General features: G+C 46.6%; 1 protein-coding gene across 5 annotated transcripts in view; it reads left to right on the forward strand.

Annotated features, from left to right (window-relative positions):
* TBCK (TBC1 domain containing kinase) overlaps window positions 1–17,160 on the forward strand; it is a 1,465,497-nt gene that overhangs the window by 684,047 nt on the left and 764,290 nt on the right. For all 5 annotated transcript variants that reach the window (XM_078676605.1, XM_078676609.1, XM_078676607.1 and 2 more), the window contains one exon: window positions 7,878–7,963. In XM_078676605.1, the coding sequence (XP_078532731.1) occupies window positions 7,878–7,963 (86 nt within the window). The remainder of the gene's footprint in view (window positions 1–7,877; window positions 7,964–17,160) is intronic.

Genomic DNA, 17,160 nt, shown 5'->3' on the forward strand with positions numbered 1-17,160 from the left:
GCTTGGGCCCTCTAGGCTTCTTCTTCCGCTTTTCCTTTCTTGGGCGGAAGTTATGTTGCCTTGTGGGGCAGTGGGATGCTTCAGCCTCTCCGCCCTTGCCCTTGGTTCCTTTGCTGTGAGTGTATGAGCCTCTTCGCCCTTCTTTTCCCTCCTACATCCCCTTGGGGTCGGTAGGGTTCTGCTTGTGGGGGTTCCCCTTGCCTGGCAGGGACGAGGTTCTTCCTGGTCCACAGATCTGGTCCCCTGGGGGGCCCTCTTTTCTGAATTGGCTGGTGGGTCCTTTCGCAGACCCTCCTTCCCAGGGGGGAATCTGCAGCTAGTAGTCTCTATCAGATGTACGAGTTACTTTCCTTCGGTAACGATGTATCTGGTAGAGACCATTCTAGCCGCAGATTCCTTCACGGCCCGCCCTTCCTCCCTTTTTCTGCGAGGACTCTTGGGTCGGTCTTTGGTACTCGCCTCCCGGTAAGGGGCTGTGTCTCCTGTGAGTGCCTTCCTTGTTCTTCACGGGTCGCTCCGTCTGAGTGCGGTTCATTCCTCCTTAGTTCTTGGAGGATGGGGTTCCGGTGTTACGGTGCCCTGCTGCTCTGGCTACTACAGGTTTGGGGGTGATTGCTTCTATCCCTGTCCTTCCCTCCCCTTCCTTCCTTCCAGTGCTATCTCCTGATTGAGGGTCATCTGGCCATGTCTTGCCTTGTCCCATATGGGTGGTTGCCCTCTATGTTGGGGTGGCTTGAAGGGTTGTTGTCCCTGTCTGTCTTGAGATTGGTCCCCTTTCTCTGGATTGGGGTGGTAGGTTTACTACATGTACCATGACTTTACGCATGTTCCTTGCCTCTGAGGCACGGGAGTGGGAGGCTGTCTATGTGGTGACAGGGTGGCTACGCAGGGCTCTGCTTGCTCTTTCTTCTTTCCTGTCTTTGGGTTCTGCGGTGTTGCAACTATTCTGTGTGGTGTTGTTAGTCCCCGCTTCTTTCCCATTTTCTGCTCTTTGCAAACTGTTCCCATGCTTCCACACTTTATCTGGTGATCCTGCGTTGTGGTGCGGAAAAGTTCTCAGAAGAAAACTGACGTAGGCGCGCCGGGGCGGGTCTTATGTGACCTCGCTGACTCGGGTGGTGGCTAAAGACAGGGAAAATTTGTTTGGAGATGGGGAGAGAAGGACGGTTGTCAGAAAGCAGGTACTCTCACGGGGGGTGAATTGGAAGGAGGATGGGGAACGAAGCGTTTTTCACAGTTGCGTGCAGAGGGGCGATTAGGACCTAAAATCAATGAGTAAGAATGAAAAGTGTTTCGACAGGTGAGGAATGGAAACGGGGAGCAAAAAATATTGGACAGATCATACATTTTGTAAAATTGTCCGTGGATTATTAAGATTCCAATGACTTTCATAGACACATGCAAAATAAGTGTAGAAACATGGCACTATTATGCAAGGTTACGCGGGTATTATGGGATATGTAGTGTTCCAGACAGATTCGGGAGAGCAACGGGTAGTTGGGAAGGAAATCACGTGGTACAAGCAAAAGGTCACGTGGGCTGAACTCCAGGTTTAAACTCGGGTGGTGGCTAAAGACAGGGAAAATTTGTTGGGGAGAGAAGGGAAGAGAAGGACGGTTGTCAGAAAGCAGGTACGCTCACGGGGGTGAATTGGAAGGAGGATGGGGAACGAAGCGTTTTTCACAGTTGCGTGCAGAGGGGAGATAAGGACCTAAAAGCAATGAGTAAGAATGAAAAGTGTTTCGACAGGGGAGTAATGGAAACGGGGAGTAGAAAGGAAAGTGTATGGGTAAAGGGTTGTGAATGTGAAGTGAGGGGGAAGAAAGAGAGGTTAGGTGGGGTTTTGCAGTCAAAATGGTTTAACGTATGAGATATTAAATGGGTGGAATCCTGTTACACAAAACAATAAAGAGACCGAGTGCTGTCAGAAAAAGTAGGGGATTATTTCTTTAAAATAACATCATTGTATTGCATGTGGTAATTGAGGAGAAATGAAGGACAATTTATAAGAAAAAGATCATTTTTTGAATGAGATAATCAACACACATTATGTAGGATGATTTTTAATGTATGTTTTATCGTTAATTTCAGTTGCCTCTGACGAAGGGCCCACCAAGGTCCGAAATGCATAGGGTTAATAAACGGCTTCCTATGAATACAGCGTTTGTACGTGTTCTGAAATAGAGGTTCAGATGGCCCATTCTGAACATTAGAAACTTAAGGAAATTGCTATCCTTGCATGATGGTTTGAAGAGTTTCAAGAGCGCAAGAGTGGAGAATAAATTGAGCAAACAGGAGTAAAATGGTTTGAAAAGGAAAGAAAAATTGCAAATGCAGCATTGGCAGTGCCATTGGTTCTGGGGTGAAAAGTCGCCCCCACATGATGTGTTCAAGTTTAAAACGTACAGTTTGGGCTAAGCACGTCACCAGTGAGCACGCAACGACGAATTCTATGGTTAAACAAGGAGAAATATAATGACAATTTAAGGTGTGCAATCCGCCCCAGATATGATGTTTATGAAGGCTATGGAATCCCACATGCAACCTTCCCTCAATGTATGTAAAAGCTTTCAGGTATTAAGAATAAGAGGTAGTGACCACTGGGACTTGAAAACAGCCGTCTCTGCAGCTCCTTACTGAAGAGAATGTGTGATACTGACAGAAGTAGCCTACCCAAAGCGCTTAACAGCAAGAATCGAAAAATATATGAACCAACTGATGTAATTCCACATGTCTAATGATTCGGACTTTGGGGAGGTCCCAGGGCCGAAAATCCTAGCATGGTACTCCGAAACCGTTGAAGCAGCAGTAAAGTGGCTGACCCCTACAGTTAGGATATGTAACAAGGAGGCTAAAAGAGATATTCCTTGGCGGCCCCTAAAATAGCTGTGGTTTGATAAAGAGTGCTTAAATGCCAGGAAGAAGTTGAGGAAAGCAGTGAGGATAAGTGTGAGAAGTTGGCATGATATGTGATGTCCACTATTCTAGTGAGCACCCTGTATCAGTCCAAACAACCCTGATGGTGATGGTTGTAAAATCAACCTTACAGACCAGCTATCCTAGTGGTAGCATGGACAAAGCAGTCTTAGGCTAAAACTTCAGAGAGCATGTGAAGCCAGCTGTTTTACCATATGTAACCCCTTGAATACCAAATGAAAGGACACCACACAGGTTATATATAAAATATATATGTATTTATTAATACCACAACCCCTCTGAACTCTTTATGGGGTCAGAGGGCAAAGCATATAACAAGTTACTCAATTATCATACAATAAGTAGCACAAAATACAGTCGTGCCCTAGGGGCGTTGCAAACCATATATTAAAATAGTGGTATAAGACCCACGTCACAAACAGGGAGTAGGCCTAGGGAATCGCTGGGGCTACACTGAGCTAACGAGAGTTAGGAAGCAGGAGGCCCACGGGATGCGTGTGCAGTGTCTAAACACACACGCGGGTTCTCATAGGAATACAAGGGGAACGTAAAAGTTAGAAACTAGTTAATTTAGGACACTTCCGATGAACTAGGAGGAAGCTACTGAAAACAAGGACACCTGGATAGTCAATACCCACAGGAGCACCGGAGTACTCGCGTTACCTCACCCACAGGAGCCGGGTGCATAGGTGTCAAGTTGTGTCGGGTTTCGTCGCTGAATCCTATGGAGACCTGTAAAAAGATGCTGCAGGCGACCAGGAGGAAGATGTCCGGTTGGATCCAAGGGTGGATCGAGGATGAAGAGTACCTGAAAGCAGAGGGGACAGAGTCTGTGTCACTAGCCAGTGACCAGGAAGGAACCAGGCGATGTCGGGTGCGATCAGGTGAAGATGCGAAGCTTGTCTCTGCAGCCACGTGGACCAGGAGGCATCGGCGATGACCAGGAGCTGGATACGGACTGTCCCATGAAGGATCCCGCTGTCGGCTGTGTCGGCTTCCGGATCGGAGTCAACAGGCCTTGGCAAATGCAACCCACACAGGAATCGAAGATGGGCTTCTTCTGTTCAGACCAGCAAGGTCTGGGGGGCTTCTCCTTTTCAGGGAAGCAAGAGCAAGCCTGGAGCAACCAGGCAAGCGGTGCAAATTCAAAGGTTCGCCTTCACAGAGGCCACTAGCCAACGGGCAAGTGACGGGAAAGGCGCGTCGAGCACAAAAGCACAAGCAGGCCCCACGCGGCACTCGGTGAGTGTGGAGGGCTCTGCAAAAGGTGCTCGGGTCTGGGGCTTCTCAATTCCCAATGCACAACTTCGAGGGTGCCTCAGAAGCTGCGCAATTAGCAATAAGCAGGTTTTCCAAGATGTCCGGTCCCACGTCTCTCGTCGCCTCCACGGGTCTCAGCTCTGCTGTGGCTGTGGATCGGGGTCGGAGAAGTCTGGAAGTCCAGTTCCTGTCTGGCTCTGTGCTCGGGCTCCGGCGGGAGCGTCGACAAAGCAAACCGGCAAGTCGCTGTTGGTGCCTGTTTGCACAGGGTGGTCACTCCTTGGCCACAAGGGAGATTCTTCAGTCTTCTAGTTGCAGTAGAATGTCGAAGCTCCAGAGTTTCGTTTCAAGTTTCAGTTCAGGATAAATCTAAAGTCTCTAGACTCAGCTCCTACCTTTATACTAATCAAAGGGGCTGGATTACCTGCTAGGGCCCTCCTATGGGTGGGACCAGGGAAGGGGGTGGTTACACCCCTTTCCCTTTGTCCAGTTTCGCGCCAGAGCTGGGGCTGGAGTGCCCCAGCAACTGGTTTGAACCGGGCTATGCATAGAGCACCTTGTGTTCCCCAGGCAGTGTCTCATTTCATTCAGCCCTCTCTGGCCCAATACACTAAGGCCTGTCTGGGGTGGTGCTAGCACCTCCCAAGGCAGGAAATCTATTGTCCAAGCCTCTCTCCCTGGAAGGATCCCAGCAGCAGGAGGTCAGACTTGTGTCTGTGGCAGCAGCATCCATTTTGTGATGCTGAGGCTCTGGTTAACTTTAACCGGGATTAACAGGAACAACATGTCTTCCCCCTCTAGAAGGGTGGAATGCTACCCCCCGTCGCCAGAACTGGCGAGGGGGTAGTATTCCAAAGCGTATGACACCTTACACGACATGTTTTGATAAAGCCAAACCAAAGTTAGCAATAACCGCGAGGATTATAATGCACTTAAGAGAATATGGTATGGCTATATCATAGAACAGCTATAAGGACATGGTTCCGAAAGCTGCAGACAGGCTCAGCTCATGCTAGAGCACCATCTCACATAAAACCAAGCACTCTGCCTCCAGGATTGTTAAGGCCTGCCATAGGAGTGACTTATAGGTATATATGTGTCTATATATAATGGTAGGTATAGGAATACTATACCTAAGCAAGGGGTGATTACACGACCTTGCCCCAGCTGAGTGATCAGTCAGTTGTGTCAATTCGGATGACCTGCCAGGCGTGGCATAATTCATGCTGCAGCCTCTGGTAGGCCTTGGATTCACCTATGCCCTGGGTACCTATGGTACACTATACAGGGGCTCACAAGGTGACCCAATATCCAATTGGAGATGTGCCTAAAGTACATTGAGTCCATTTTACAGTGAAAGCAGATAGCATGGGGTCCTAATTAGCAGGATCCCAGGCCAACTAAGTCGAAAACCAGCTAAAACCTAGGCAAAAAATTGGGGGTAACCATAGTCAGATATCCATCCTCCTACAATAAGGAGCTTCAAGGCGAACTCCAGTGGAAGAGATGGTTACATTAACATGAACAAGGAGTATGAGGCCCTGATTAGTGCTAAAATGCAGACTTTTTTACTAATCTTACTGGGACCTTATGATTAGTATTCTCCAGGATAAAAATATGATTAAGTTCTGCAAGTTAGTCCAGAGGGGGTGTACAGTGCCAGCAAACGGTTGCGTTATCTACTTAAGTGACATCTATAAAGGGTGGAAGACAATTATGAGAGGAATCTGGCCCCACTGAGGAGAGGATTCATTGGACTCCTTTTCGGTACAGGCTATAGCTAAACTCCCTAAATTTAGCAAAAACGGTGGGCTGGATAACCTGCGTGCAGCTGTATTAAAGTCAAATTCTATGTCGTGGGCAGCCTTTGTCTCCAAAGTCTTTGTAGCAATAACAAAGTCTGGTGTATTCCCAACGAGCTGGAAGGTTGCAATAATTAAACAGCTACACAAAAAGGGAGACAGATGTCCCAATTAATTTTTACTTGATAACCCTTCTTGATGTGGGTACTAAATTGTACTCAAAGGTAATCATCCTTTCTCTTAAGAATTGGATTGTCTGCAATGATATGGTCTCTATGGAGCAAGGCGGTTTCAAGCATGGGCATTCTACAGTCGATTATTGTTTCAGCTTGTGGGCCCTAGGGCAAAAGATGATGGAGAAATCAGGGATTTTATATTGTTGTTTTGTCGACAATAGCTCTTTTGGCAATGACTGCAATTTTAAGACATGATGGGAACTTGATGACATGTGTAAAGGCTGAGGACTGAGCGTTATATAGTGTCTCAAGTGCATGTAAGACCAATGTTTATGGCAGACTTTATGGTTTGTGGAATTGTATTGTTTCAGTTGGTGGGGGTTTGGGTCATTTTAAGGTATTTTCTATTATGTTTATTATTTTATTATGGTTTAACTACAAGTGTGTAAACATTAATAAAATCTTGACTTGACATTCCAGGTTGACTTGGATGAAATTTTACTAATTCAACCTGTAATATTGATCCTGGTGTGGTAAAAAGATGTTTGTCGTTTTTCAACTTGGCATGGACGGCACTACTTAATCCTTTGCTTAAAGACTTTGCTGAAAAAATAGTGAAATGCTTTGTCACTTTCTAGTTCAGCCTGGATGGCACTGTGCTAATCCTGTGCTTAAAATTTCTTGTAAAAAAGGACATTTGAGGTTACCTGATTAATAGTGTTGGTTGTGTAGTAGAGTATTCCATTACAGGGAACTCTGTCAACCCAGTTCTTGGTTTTAGCCAGTGGTTGCCTGTGGGGCTCACTGGCACTTGTTTTTAGAGACCACTATTAAGTTTTCCTCCTCAGACATTGATCATGACCATGACCATGAAAGGAAAAATCACACTAAGAGAAAAGAAGGAGGAAGTGAAAGGCGGAAAAAAATTTCACAAAGGGAGAATGCATGGTTTTAAGTAAGACGGATATAATGCGGCGGGCAGTGTCTGATTGTGAATTAAAGAGAACTGAGGTGGATTCAAGACTAACCAGCTCTGGTATTCGATGCACCAACATTTAATAGTCCCATCCGCAAACTTCTGAGCAGAGCTTTGGGCACCTGCACTCTTACAAATTAAGCATTGTCTCCACCTAAAACTTGGGCTCTACCCAGGGTTCCATGCTTCCTTGCCTGAAAGAGCAGTTTTGAGATATATACATATATGTTTGTGTGTGTGTGTGTGTATATATATATATTGCACAATCATCACGATTTCCCCTTGTAGGTAACCCCAACAGAAAAAACTTCTAAAAATGGTCTGCAACAAACAGTTAAACAAAATATAAAAAAATAAGTAATAAGCAATATGCTAAACAAAATATAGAGTGTGATCTGGATCTGTTTTAGTGGGATTTAATCCTATGTGAAAACATTTCTAGGCGGGTAGGACCTCTTTATTGATTGATAGCCCCAATAGTTGTATCCGTGCCCCCCTAGAAAGCAGTTCTAGAGTTGCCAGTGCTTTTCGCTTGTCAGTCCATGCGTCAAGCAGCCAAGTACAGAGCGCGCGCAGTGATTGAGTCCGCGACGAAGCGTGGTGCATGTGTTTGGGGGAGCGTGCGTGCGTTTGTGGGTTCACTTTAGTGGATACACATTGTGCAATTGTTTTTCTTCCCGTTGGGCGCGGCTGTCCCTAATGCTGCTGTCGCCGTTGTCGTTGCAGAGTATCTGACCGTCTTCTCCCAGATGATTGCGTTCCATGACCCGGAGCTGAGTAACCACCTGAATGAGATTGGCTTCATCCCCGACGTGAGTAGCGCAGCCACGCGCAGATGCGGCCTAATGAGACTAGCATAAGATGTGGGGAGAGGCGCGCGACTGCTGCGTCATTTTTCAAACCGTGCTTTCCGCAGCTGGAAACTAACGTGAGCGCTAAAAAGAAACCGACAACTCACGCTTTGATGAGAGGTTTCGCACAGCATCTTTTTAATGTGTGTCAAAGGGAATGTTTTATTTATCTTGGCACGTCATGAAAGAGCGGGCGAAAGTAAACCAGTGTATTGCTGCTGATTATACTCGATGAATATACACCGGAGTTGAATTTTCTCAAATATTGCGTCACACCTGTCCCGTGTTACCTTTTTAACACGGCGCGCGATGCATGGTGGTAATAGCAGGCCTGCAGGTGTGCGGCAGTGGGCAGGCCACTGTGTCTTATAGCAGGGGCCTGAGCAATGACCGAGGTGCTTTCCTGCACTTGGAGTGGAGCAGGACTGTTGGTGCACACTACAGATGAATTCAAAATGTTAACTGGCTGTGGAAAACAGATGCAATGATAATCGAAAGTCTGGGTAAATGAGTGGCCTGCATCACACATATCACACCCTTCTCATGTAGCTATTCTTTACTTATTTTCAAATTTAAAATGAACGCAGTGTTTTTCAAATAGTTTTACGTGTTTTATGATTCGTCGTATTGGGAAAATAAAACAGAAATCAATTGTTTTTCAACCCAGTTTACACCGAAGGAGCGGCTCTCGTCGTGCGCTTAGTGCATGTATGTAAACGTGGGTGCACGGCTCATGAGCAGATATGTGCAGACAGGGCAGATGTTTGCAGCTTTTTTAGGAGCACAATGCTCAGGCCATCAAATATGGACACAGCCTTCCAGAGTTGTGTTTTTCGTGTGTTGCTTGGCGCCTGCTGGGGCTCGGACCCCTGGCATGATAGAAGTGCAGTTCTTAGACCCTGGATCTGCACGTAGTTATTCGTGAGCACACCCTGGCAGGCAGCCAGCCAGAGTTCAGGTCTTCCAGAGTAGTCAGTCGCCCTTCTAGTGGAAACCTTCAGTAATGTTACACATCGCTTTGAGCCACATATGCAACAATGGGTAACACAAAGAGGATAAAGGAGCTAAAGAGACGGCCTTATTTGTGTGTGTATTTATTTAGCTTTTTATTTAGTGCTTGAAACCGAAATATGGAAGTATGGTTACTCCTTGACCCAGAGCACCTCTTTGCTACTGAGAAGCATCGATGTTCTCCCATTAGAAGCATTGGAGCAGTGCTGAGGAGTGCAGGAACTATCCCTTTCAGTTTAAAGAAGTAAAGTTGCCGAGTACCTGCCCATATACAGCACTGCTTTTAATGACCAGAATACACACATCTGGCATCCAGTTGCTTAGAATTCTGAAACAATTAAGTCTAAAGCTTCATTCGAACATCATTGTTTCCGTCTTTTCAGATTCAGATTTTCTCAGGGAGGATATCAGTACATTTTATGAAATTAAAGTATATACTTATATGACTTTTAGACCTGAGCAGAGGTAACACCAGGTCTTTGAAATCACTTTAAGATGTAAAAAAAAAATGTATAGTTACACATCCATGTCCTTGGCCATATAGATGCACTGGGGCAATGAGCTGAAATATCTAGGATTTTCTGAGATGTATTTTTTTAATTTTAGCAGAAAGTACCTCCTATGGTAATGTTGTCATTCTGTAAGTGAAACTTTACTGTGCCGGTAATAAAAACTTTTGTTGTATATGGCTTCTATAGGAAGCCTAGATCGTATACAACATTATTGAAATCCAGTTATTCACCGCTGTGATGTCACAACAGTGGGTAACAAACTGGTTAATCACTGTTGTGACATAAGAGGAAAGGTTCGCTTTCCATTTGTTCTGCCTCCTCACCCAGGTCTCTAGAGACGCATGCACGGTGGAGAGGAACGGCGATTCATGGTCTCACCTGCGTTTTTTCCGCCTCACCCAGGTCTCCACAGACTTAAGGTAGGTTGGAGAAAGTGGCCAGTCCTGTGCCTCCTGCCTTCACCCCTGTAAGCCCAAGTGTCTACAGAACCTCACTGTCAAGAAAAATCAACCCGCACTGACCAGCACTACTCACGGAGCCTGGGAATGCTGTTGCTCCGTATAGTAACAAAGGGATACCTTTTGTTTTTATTTACTTGAGGACCGGGTCTATTGTAGGAGCTGGTAATTGACCATAAGACAAAGAGCAGATTTTAACAAGGCTGTTTTAGATTTCAGTTTGCTGAACTGGACTTCATATATACACACTCAAGTCCATAGTGACCCCTGGACATTCATATGATTGTGCTACCTCAACTTGTTTATAGTATGCCATGTATAATTTGACCTCCATCTACCAAGGACCATTATCTTTGTTGTATTGCTGATTCTGATGGTTGTATCTAGCAAGGATTTTCAATGAGTGTTGCAGCCCAACTGGAGCTAAGTCTATTGTTATAATATTGCCTACATACTGCAGATGCCAAAGTGCCTTACCTCTAGCCTGGGCGGGCATAAGTTCTGCCTTGAATTTTTACCATGATCCTTGTAAAGTGCTTGACGGGACCCATCGTATACCTTGTTTTGTTAACTTTGACCAGTAGAATACCTCTGTTTACTCTGTTGAACAGCAGGGAGTAATCTAAGAGGCATACCAATTGCCTCATTCCCTCCTTTTTAGGTCAAGCCTGCCAGACAGCACAAGCTGTCTAGCTGCAAAAGCACTATTGCTGGCTTAACAAGAATTTACAGTGGTCTTATAGCTCATCCATTGCTTACCATTGATTGGCTTTTTGTCACTCTTATTTGCTTGCTTCTAATGTGATAGCTGTCCCTACCCTGAATACTAGCCTCCTTAGTTGTGTTCTTCCTTTGCTAACTCTTAGATAGCATTTTTTTCTGTTTGCTTAATTATTCCTTGGGAGTGCATGTGTTTTCCAGCTTTCTATTCTGTGTGCTTCTCTCCCCTGTGCTCTGTCTTATTCTCTCTTGTCTTTGTGCTTGTCCCACATGCTCCCTCTTGCTCGGTCTCCCACTTGTCTGCTCCCTTCATTCTATGTTGCTCTCACCTGTATGTTTCTTCCTTTGCCCAGTGTTGTTCTCTCCGTTTTGTCTCCCCTGCCCTCCTTGTTACTCTCTCTCTCAGGTGCTTCCTTTCCCTTCTTACAGCTTGCTATCCCATCCTGCTCCTCTTTTGCCTCTCACTAATTTTAGCTTTTTATTTTTGGGAGGCCCAAGAAGCGAATTGCTGTCTGTCCTTCTGCTTTGTGAAATAAAAAACAAATTTCGACTATTTCGTTTTTAGATTTTTGTAATTGACTGATCCATGTCGGTTCCTTAAAAATGACTTCTGCATTACACACACATGCATCATGATGCATTAAACCCCTACAGATGTACTCTTTTATCTTCTTTCTTTTGTTCATGCTGTACAGCAACTGCATTTTTGCCGATGCTGTACAACATGAACCAAAGGGATTGCCAGAGGCGTGTGTGTGAAAGGCGATACCTACGTATTTGCTTGTACTTGTTTTGCAGATTCTTCCATCCTAAATAATACTCATACATTGTCCATTGTATCACACCCTGGCTTGTTCACTCAATTCTGCAACTCGTGTAATAGCAACTTGGTGTACATTTTCCTCTATGTATAGAAGCGCTGTCATCCGAAAACTGGATGGATCACGTAAGGAACCCTTTTATACAGTAGATTCATAACCAATCCTTTTCAAGAGTCAGGGATATCTGGGAGTGGAATGATAGATGTAAACAGTGCTGCAATCGGGATTCTTAAAATGCTTGGTCAAATTTGAGAGCATCCATGGTTAATCATTGGGGCCGGAGCACCGAATCTCCTGCTTGAGCTTTTCAGATTTGCGATTTTGCCTTTGTCTATGGTTAAGTGACTGGACATGTCCCCCACCAGATCTGAAGTAGATAGTGACGGTTTTAAATAATAAGAGCCTATGTGAGAGATTGTCAGTTCAGAAGTTTTACTGTTTGTGTTCGCTGTTCGTTCCAGGCCTTCCAATCCATTTACAATTTGACATTGATTTATTTTGTTCATTTCCTTCTACCGTGTCTCGTTTGACTGTCTAGGTGTTATCTATGTGCTAGCTTTTGCTGTTGTTTATTTTAGTTGTTGGTTGTGTAGAAAGCCATCATCTGACTAGCAGGCCCCTTGTGTGGTTCTTCTTTTCCACTGTGTCAAAGTGTGGGGTTCTTTATACATTGCAGACCCAGACAAGTCACAAAAGCTAAGCCTACTATTGATTTCTGACAGTAAAGAGTATTCCCTTTTTAGGTCTCGCCCTGCGATTGCAGGCCAAAGGCCTGCTGTCGCAAAGCGAGACTATTGTAATCATTCTGGCTTTCAAGGACTCGAGGGGAACAGACAGCAGACAAGCGATGTGAACGCGCAGCTCTTGACTTGGATTAGGTCGCGCGCGTCAACTGTGAACAGCATGTCAGTTTCAGTTTTACACACAGCTTCTACAGTGTGCTACTTTGTTGCAGTTTTAAAGTTTCGTTTTTGTTCTTACTGGTTCAGGGGCAGTGCAGCACACACTATTTTACAACACACACCATTCTACAGCACACACCATTCTACAGCACACACCATTCTACAGCACACAACGCTCTGCGGCATACAGCACTCTACAATGTACAGCACTCTACTGCACACAGTATTCTACATCACATAGCACTGCACTCTACAGCGCCCCGCGCTCTACAGCGCCCCGCACTCTACAGCGCCCCGCAGCGCCCTGCACTCTACAGTGCACCGCACTCTACAGCGCACCGCACTCTACAGCGCACCGCAGCGCCCCACACTCTACAGCGCCCCACACTCTACAGCGCCCCGCACTCTACAGCGCCCCGCACTCTACAGCGCCCTGCAGCGCCCTGCACTCTACAGCGCCCCGCACTCTACAGCGCACCACGCTCTACAGCGCCCCGCAGTGCCCTGCACTCTACAGCGCCCCGCACTCTACAGCGCACCACGCTCTACAGCGCACCGCGCTCTACAGCGCCCGTAGCGCCATGCACTCTACAGCGTCCCGCGCTCGACAGCGTCCCGCACTCGACAGCGCACCTACCTCTACAGCGCACCGCAGCACACTCTACAGCGCACCGCACTCTACAGCGCACTCTGCAGCTCCCCGCACTCTCCAGCGCCCCGCACTCTACAGCGCCCCGCACTCTACAGCGCCCCGCGCTCTACAGCGCCCGCAGTGCCATGCACTCTACAGCGTCCGACCCTCGACAGCGCCCCGCACTCGACAGCGCCCCGCACTTGACAGCGCCCCGCACTCGACAGCGCCCCGCAGTACCCTGCACTCTACAGCGCACCGACCTCTACAGCGCACCGACCTCTACAGCGTACTCTGCAGCGCCCCGTGCTCTATAGCGCCCCGCACTCTACAGCGCCCCGCTCTCTACAGCGCCCCGCAGTGCCCTGCACTCTACAGCGCCCCGCACTCTACAGCGCACCGACCTCTACAGCGCACCGCACTCGACAGCGCCCCGCACTCGACAGCGCCCCGCACTCGACAGCGCCCCGCACTCGACAGCGCCCCGCAGTACCCTGCACTCTACAGCGCACCGACCTCTACAGCGTACTCTGCAGCGCCCCGTGCTCTACAGCGCCCCGCACTCTACAGCGCCCCGCAGTGCCGTGCACTCTACAGCGCCCCGCACTCTACAGCGCCCCGCACTCTACAGCGCACCGACCTCTACAGCGCACCGCACTCTACAGCGCCCCGCGCTCTACAACGCACCGATCTCTACAGCGCACCGCTCTCTACAGCGCACCGCACTCTACAGCGCCCCGCACTCTACAGCGCCCCGCACTCTACAGCGCCCCGCACTAAACATAGCGCCATAATAGTTTTGTTCTTTTACACATGCTGCTTATAAATAACGTGTTTTCCTGCAACATGGCCACATGCCACGTTTAGTTATTTAATGCTTTCGGATACAGTGCAACACTTATAGGAAGCACAATCAACCTCCATGTAACATATGTGAAAATTCAAATTGCCACCAAAAACGATATTTCCACCTATAAACAGCAATATTTCCACCTAAAGACCAAAGCTGCAACGTCCAGGAGCTCAATTAGCTGACACACGTTCTATCTAGCATCATAAACTACATCTATCCCCAAATCAGCTACAACAGAAAGTACAAATGGCCTCCAAAACACCAGCCTCCCCATCTAGCAGTGTTAGCTTACAAAGTCAGTAAAAATGTTCGTAGCACAACAGATTCTTGTGTCAATTATGTTCGTATTGTGAAGTGCTCAGACACCCTTTAGGGAAAGTTTATGCTATATGTTACAGAAACATAAATAAATACATTAAACATAGCGCCATAATAGTTTCGTTCTTTTACACAGGCTGCTTATAAATAACGTGTTTTCCTGCAACATGGCCACATGCCACGTTTAGTTATTTAATGTTTTCGGATACAGTGCACACTTATATGAAGCACAATCAACCTCCATGTACCATATGTGAAAATTCAAATTGCCACCAAAACCGATATTTCCACCTATAGACCAAACGTGCAACGCCTAAGAACTTAATTAGTTAACATCAGTTCTATCTAGCATCATAAGCTACATCTGACTCCAAATCAACTACACTAGAAAGTACACATGGCCTACAAAACACCAGCCTTTCCATGTAGCAGTGTTAAGTTACAGAGTCCGTAATTTTTTTTAGTGATGCAGCAGATTCTTGTCGCAGTTCTGTTCGCATTTTGAAGTGTTTCCTGCAACATGGCTGCATGCCATAAACACATACATGAAAAACTAAATACATGAAACTTAGCTACATAATACTTTCATTGTTTTATACAGGCTGTCTCAAACATACACACACACATGCGCACACACACACGCAGGCAGGCGCACACACACACCAGTGGCGTAACGAAATTTGAGGGGGCCCCCCTGCAAAGCACATGGAGGGGCCCCCCGGCGGCTCGGCCGACCATGTACCACTTTGCCCTACCACCCAGAAATCTTGCATATTTTGCTATGAAACCTCCAATATTTAAATGAACTGCCTCTATATCATCTTTCTGTAAGTTCTAGTCAGAAAGTGGGAAACACTCTCAACATACAGGACAAGGGGCAGGCAGGGCAGGGGAGATGGAAATATGTTAGCAGTGGGACTATATGATTATGATTGCACACACAGGCAGTGAAGTGCACAGTACAATGAAATACAACAATCACAGTGGCACACAGAACAAAGCGTAACATGGTACACTGCACACCAAAGTGTTCTCGTGGGCACAAAACCAAGCAAATGTGAGAGGGAACTTCACCCATGGCATATCAATAGCCTGGTCTATTTTAAAGGAATCTGTTCTTTCTCGTAATGCTTGTATGTAATGTACACTGATTGACAAGCGTTGGTGCACAAAGAGACAACGCGTAGAGTACGCGTGTTAGGAGAATGGGACAGCTGTTTGAATGTGAATGCTCAATGCAGAATACGAGTCTATTCAGGTCAGAGAGAGGGCACTGCATAAAGAAACAAGTGGCACTGCACTATGCAGCACATTGCATTGTGCATTGCAGTACAGAGGAATGGACTGCACAGAGCGCGGGACCGCAGCACAAAACACTAGACTAGGCCATGTGCAAGGTGTGATGTAGTAGTACGACATATGGGTCTGGGAGGGCAAAATGTTACACCTGTGAATAATGTAAATTCTATGCAACCTAGCGTGTGTGGCTGGCTAGTCTGAGAGTGAAACTGCACGTCGAAGAATGTGGGACTGGACAGACAAGTACATTGGACTAGTCTGGGCAGTGCAGAATGTGGTCTTTGGCCCCTCGGAAGAAAGAATAAGCTACGTAGGATGTGGCTGTGCATTAAGTGTCTTTCTGTGCATCTCTGCCCATTGGATAACACAGGCGCAGAGTGTGGGACTGGGTAGCACATTGGGCAGGAGAATAGCGAACTATGTATCACAGAAGAGGGACCTAGTTACATAGAATGGTAGAATGGTAGACTGCTTACTGCGAAATGTGGGACTATGCAGCTTGGTATTTGGGACCGGGTTGCTTCGAATGAGTGATTGTGCAAAACAAAACCTGAAACTGGGCATCCCAGGATGTGACCACAGTGTTAACCCATGCAGAATGTAAACCAAGTGCAGAGATCGTGACTTCCTGGTAGTGGATGAAGACTTGCAGAGCAAAGACCTTCGGACTGGGCTGCATAGAATGTGGGGCCCACACTACCAAGGTGGAAAGCCTCCTGACCTGTGCAGTGGATTACAGCCGTGTGTACAGCAACGTATGTGGTCCTAGAAAAGACCGAATGCGTGAAGAGTGTTACTCCGCCGCAGAGCGTACACCCAGTGCCGGATCCATTGATTTTACAGAACTACAGGTTCATTTATCATTTTATGCCGATGGTATAATTGTAACATCTCGGAAATATCAACTTACATCACGGAGCTGTTTTATGTCTGGTGACATTCACACACACACACACACAACGATTTAGATATTTTGCTGAGTTATTTGAGGTAGGCAGTGGTAACTTGTCTCTGGGCCAGGGCTTTAAATGGGCTGGGTCTCACTGGTACTGAGCACCGGCAGTTTTTTAAAGGAGGCCTGGAAATGGGTCTCTATGGGGTACTGTTTTGTGCCCTAGCACAGGCGGTTCGTTTTTTTTTCAGACTGGAGTGACAGCAGGCACATCATGTGCTCTGCTCATGCTGCTCACTTCGCATTAGTGGAGAAGTTATGGCATGACATCATGCCAGGTGAGCGTCATAGGAATCACTCAAAGAGGTTCATTTTCTCTCTGGAATTCCCTTCTCTTTTTGAAACTCAGAAGCAGCAACAATGTCGTGGGTCACCTGGGCTTTAAGTGGAAGTGTTTTCAATATTAAATACAAGCCATATTTGCTGCTTATTAATCTTATGCAACTAACAACCATTGACAAAGCCAATAATCCAGACTTGTAGGTATAATGTTACTTATTGTGTCATATCTGGATGCACTGACAGAAACAGCAAAATACAAGTCGGGCGGTACACTGTGCTAAACACAGATTTTTAGTTTACATGTTTTTAAGCCATGCCCTTAATTAGATTGTCCACGCCCCTTTGAGCGACCCCCCCCCCCCCCCAGCTTTTTCATCCCGCTTAGAACCCTGCTGTGGG

Source organism: Lissotriton helveticus, chromosome 2_1, assembly GCF_964261635.1.
Source record: "Lissotriton helveticus chromosome 2_1, aLisHel1.1, whole genome shotgun sequence".
NCBI lineage: Eukaryota > Metazoa > Chordata > Amphibia > Caudata > Salamandridae > Lissotriton > Lissotriton helveticus.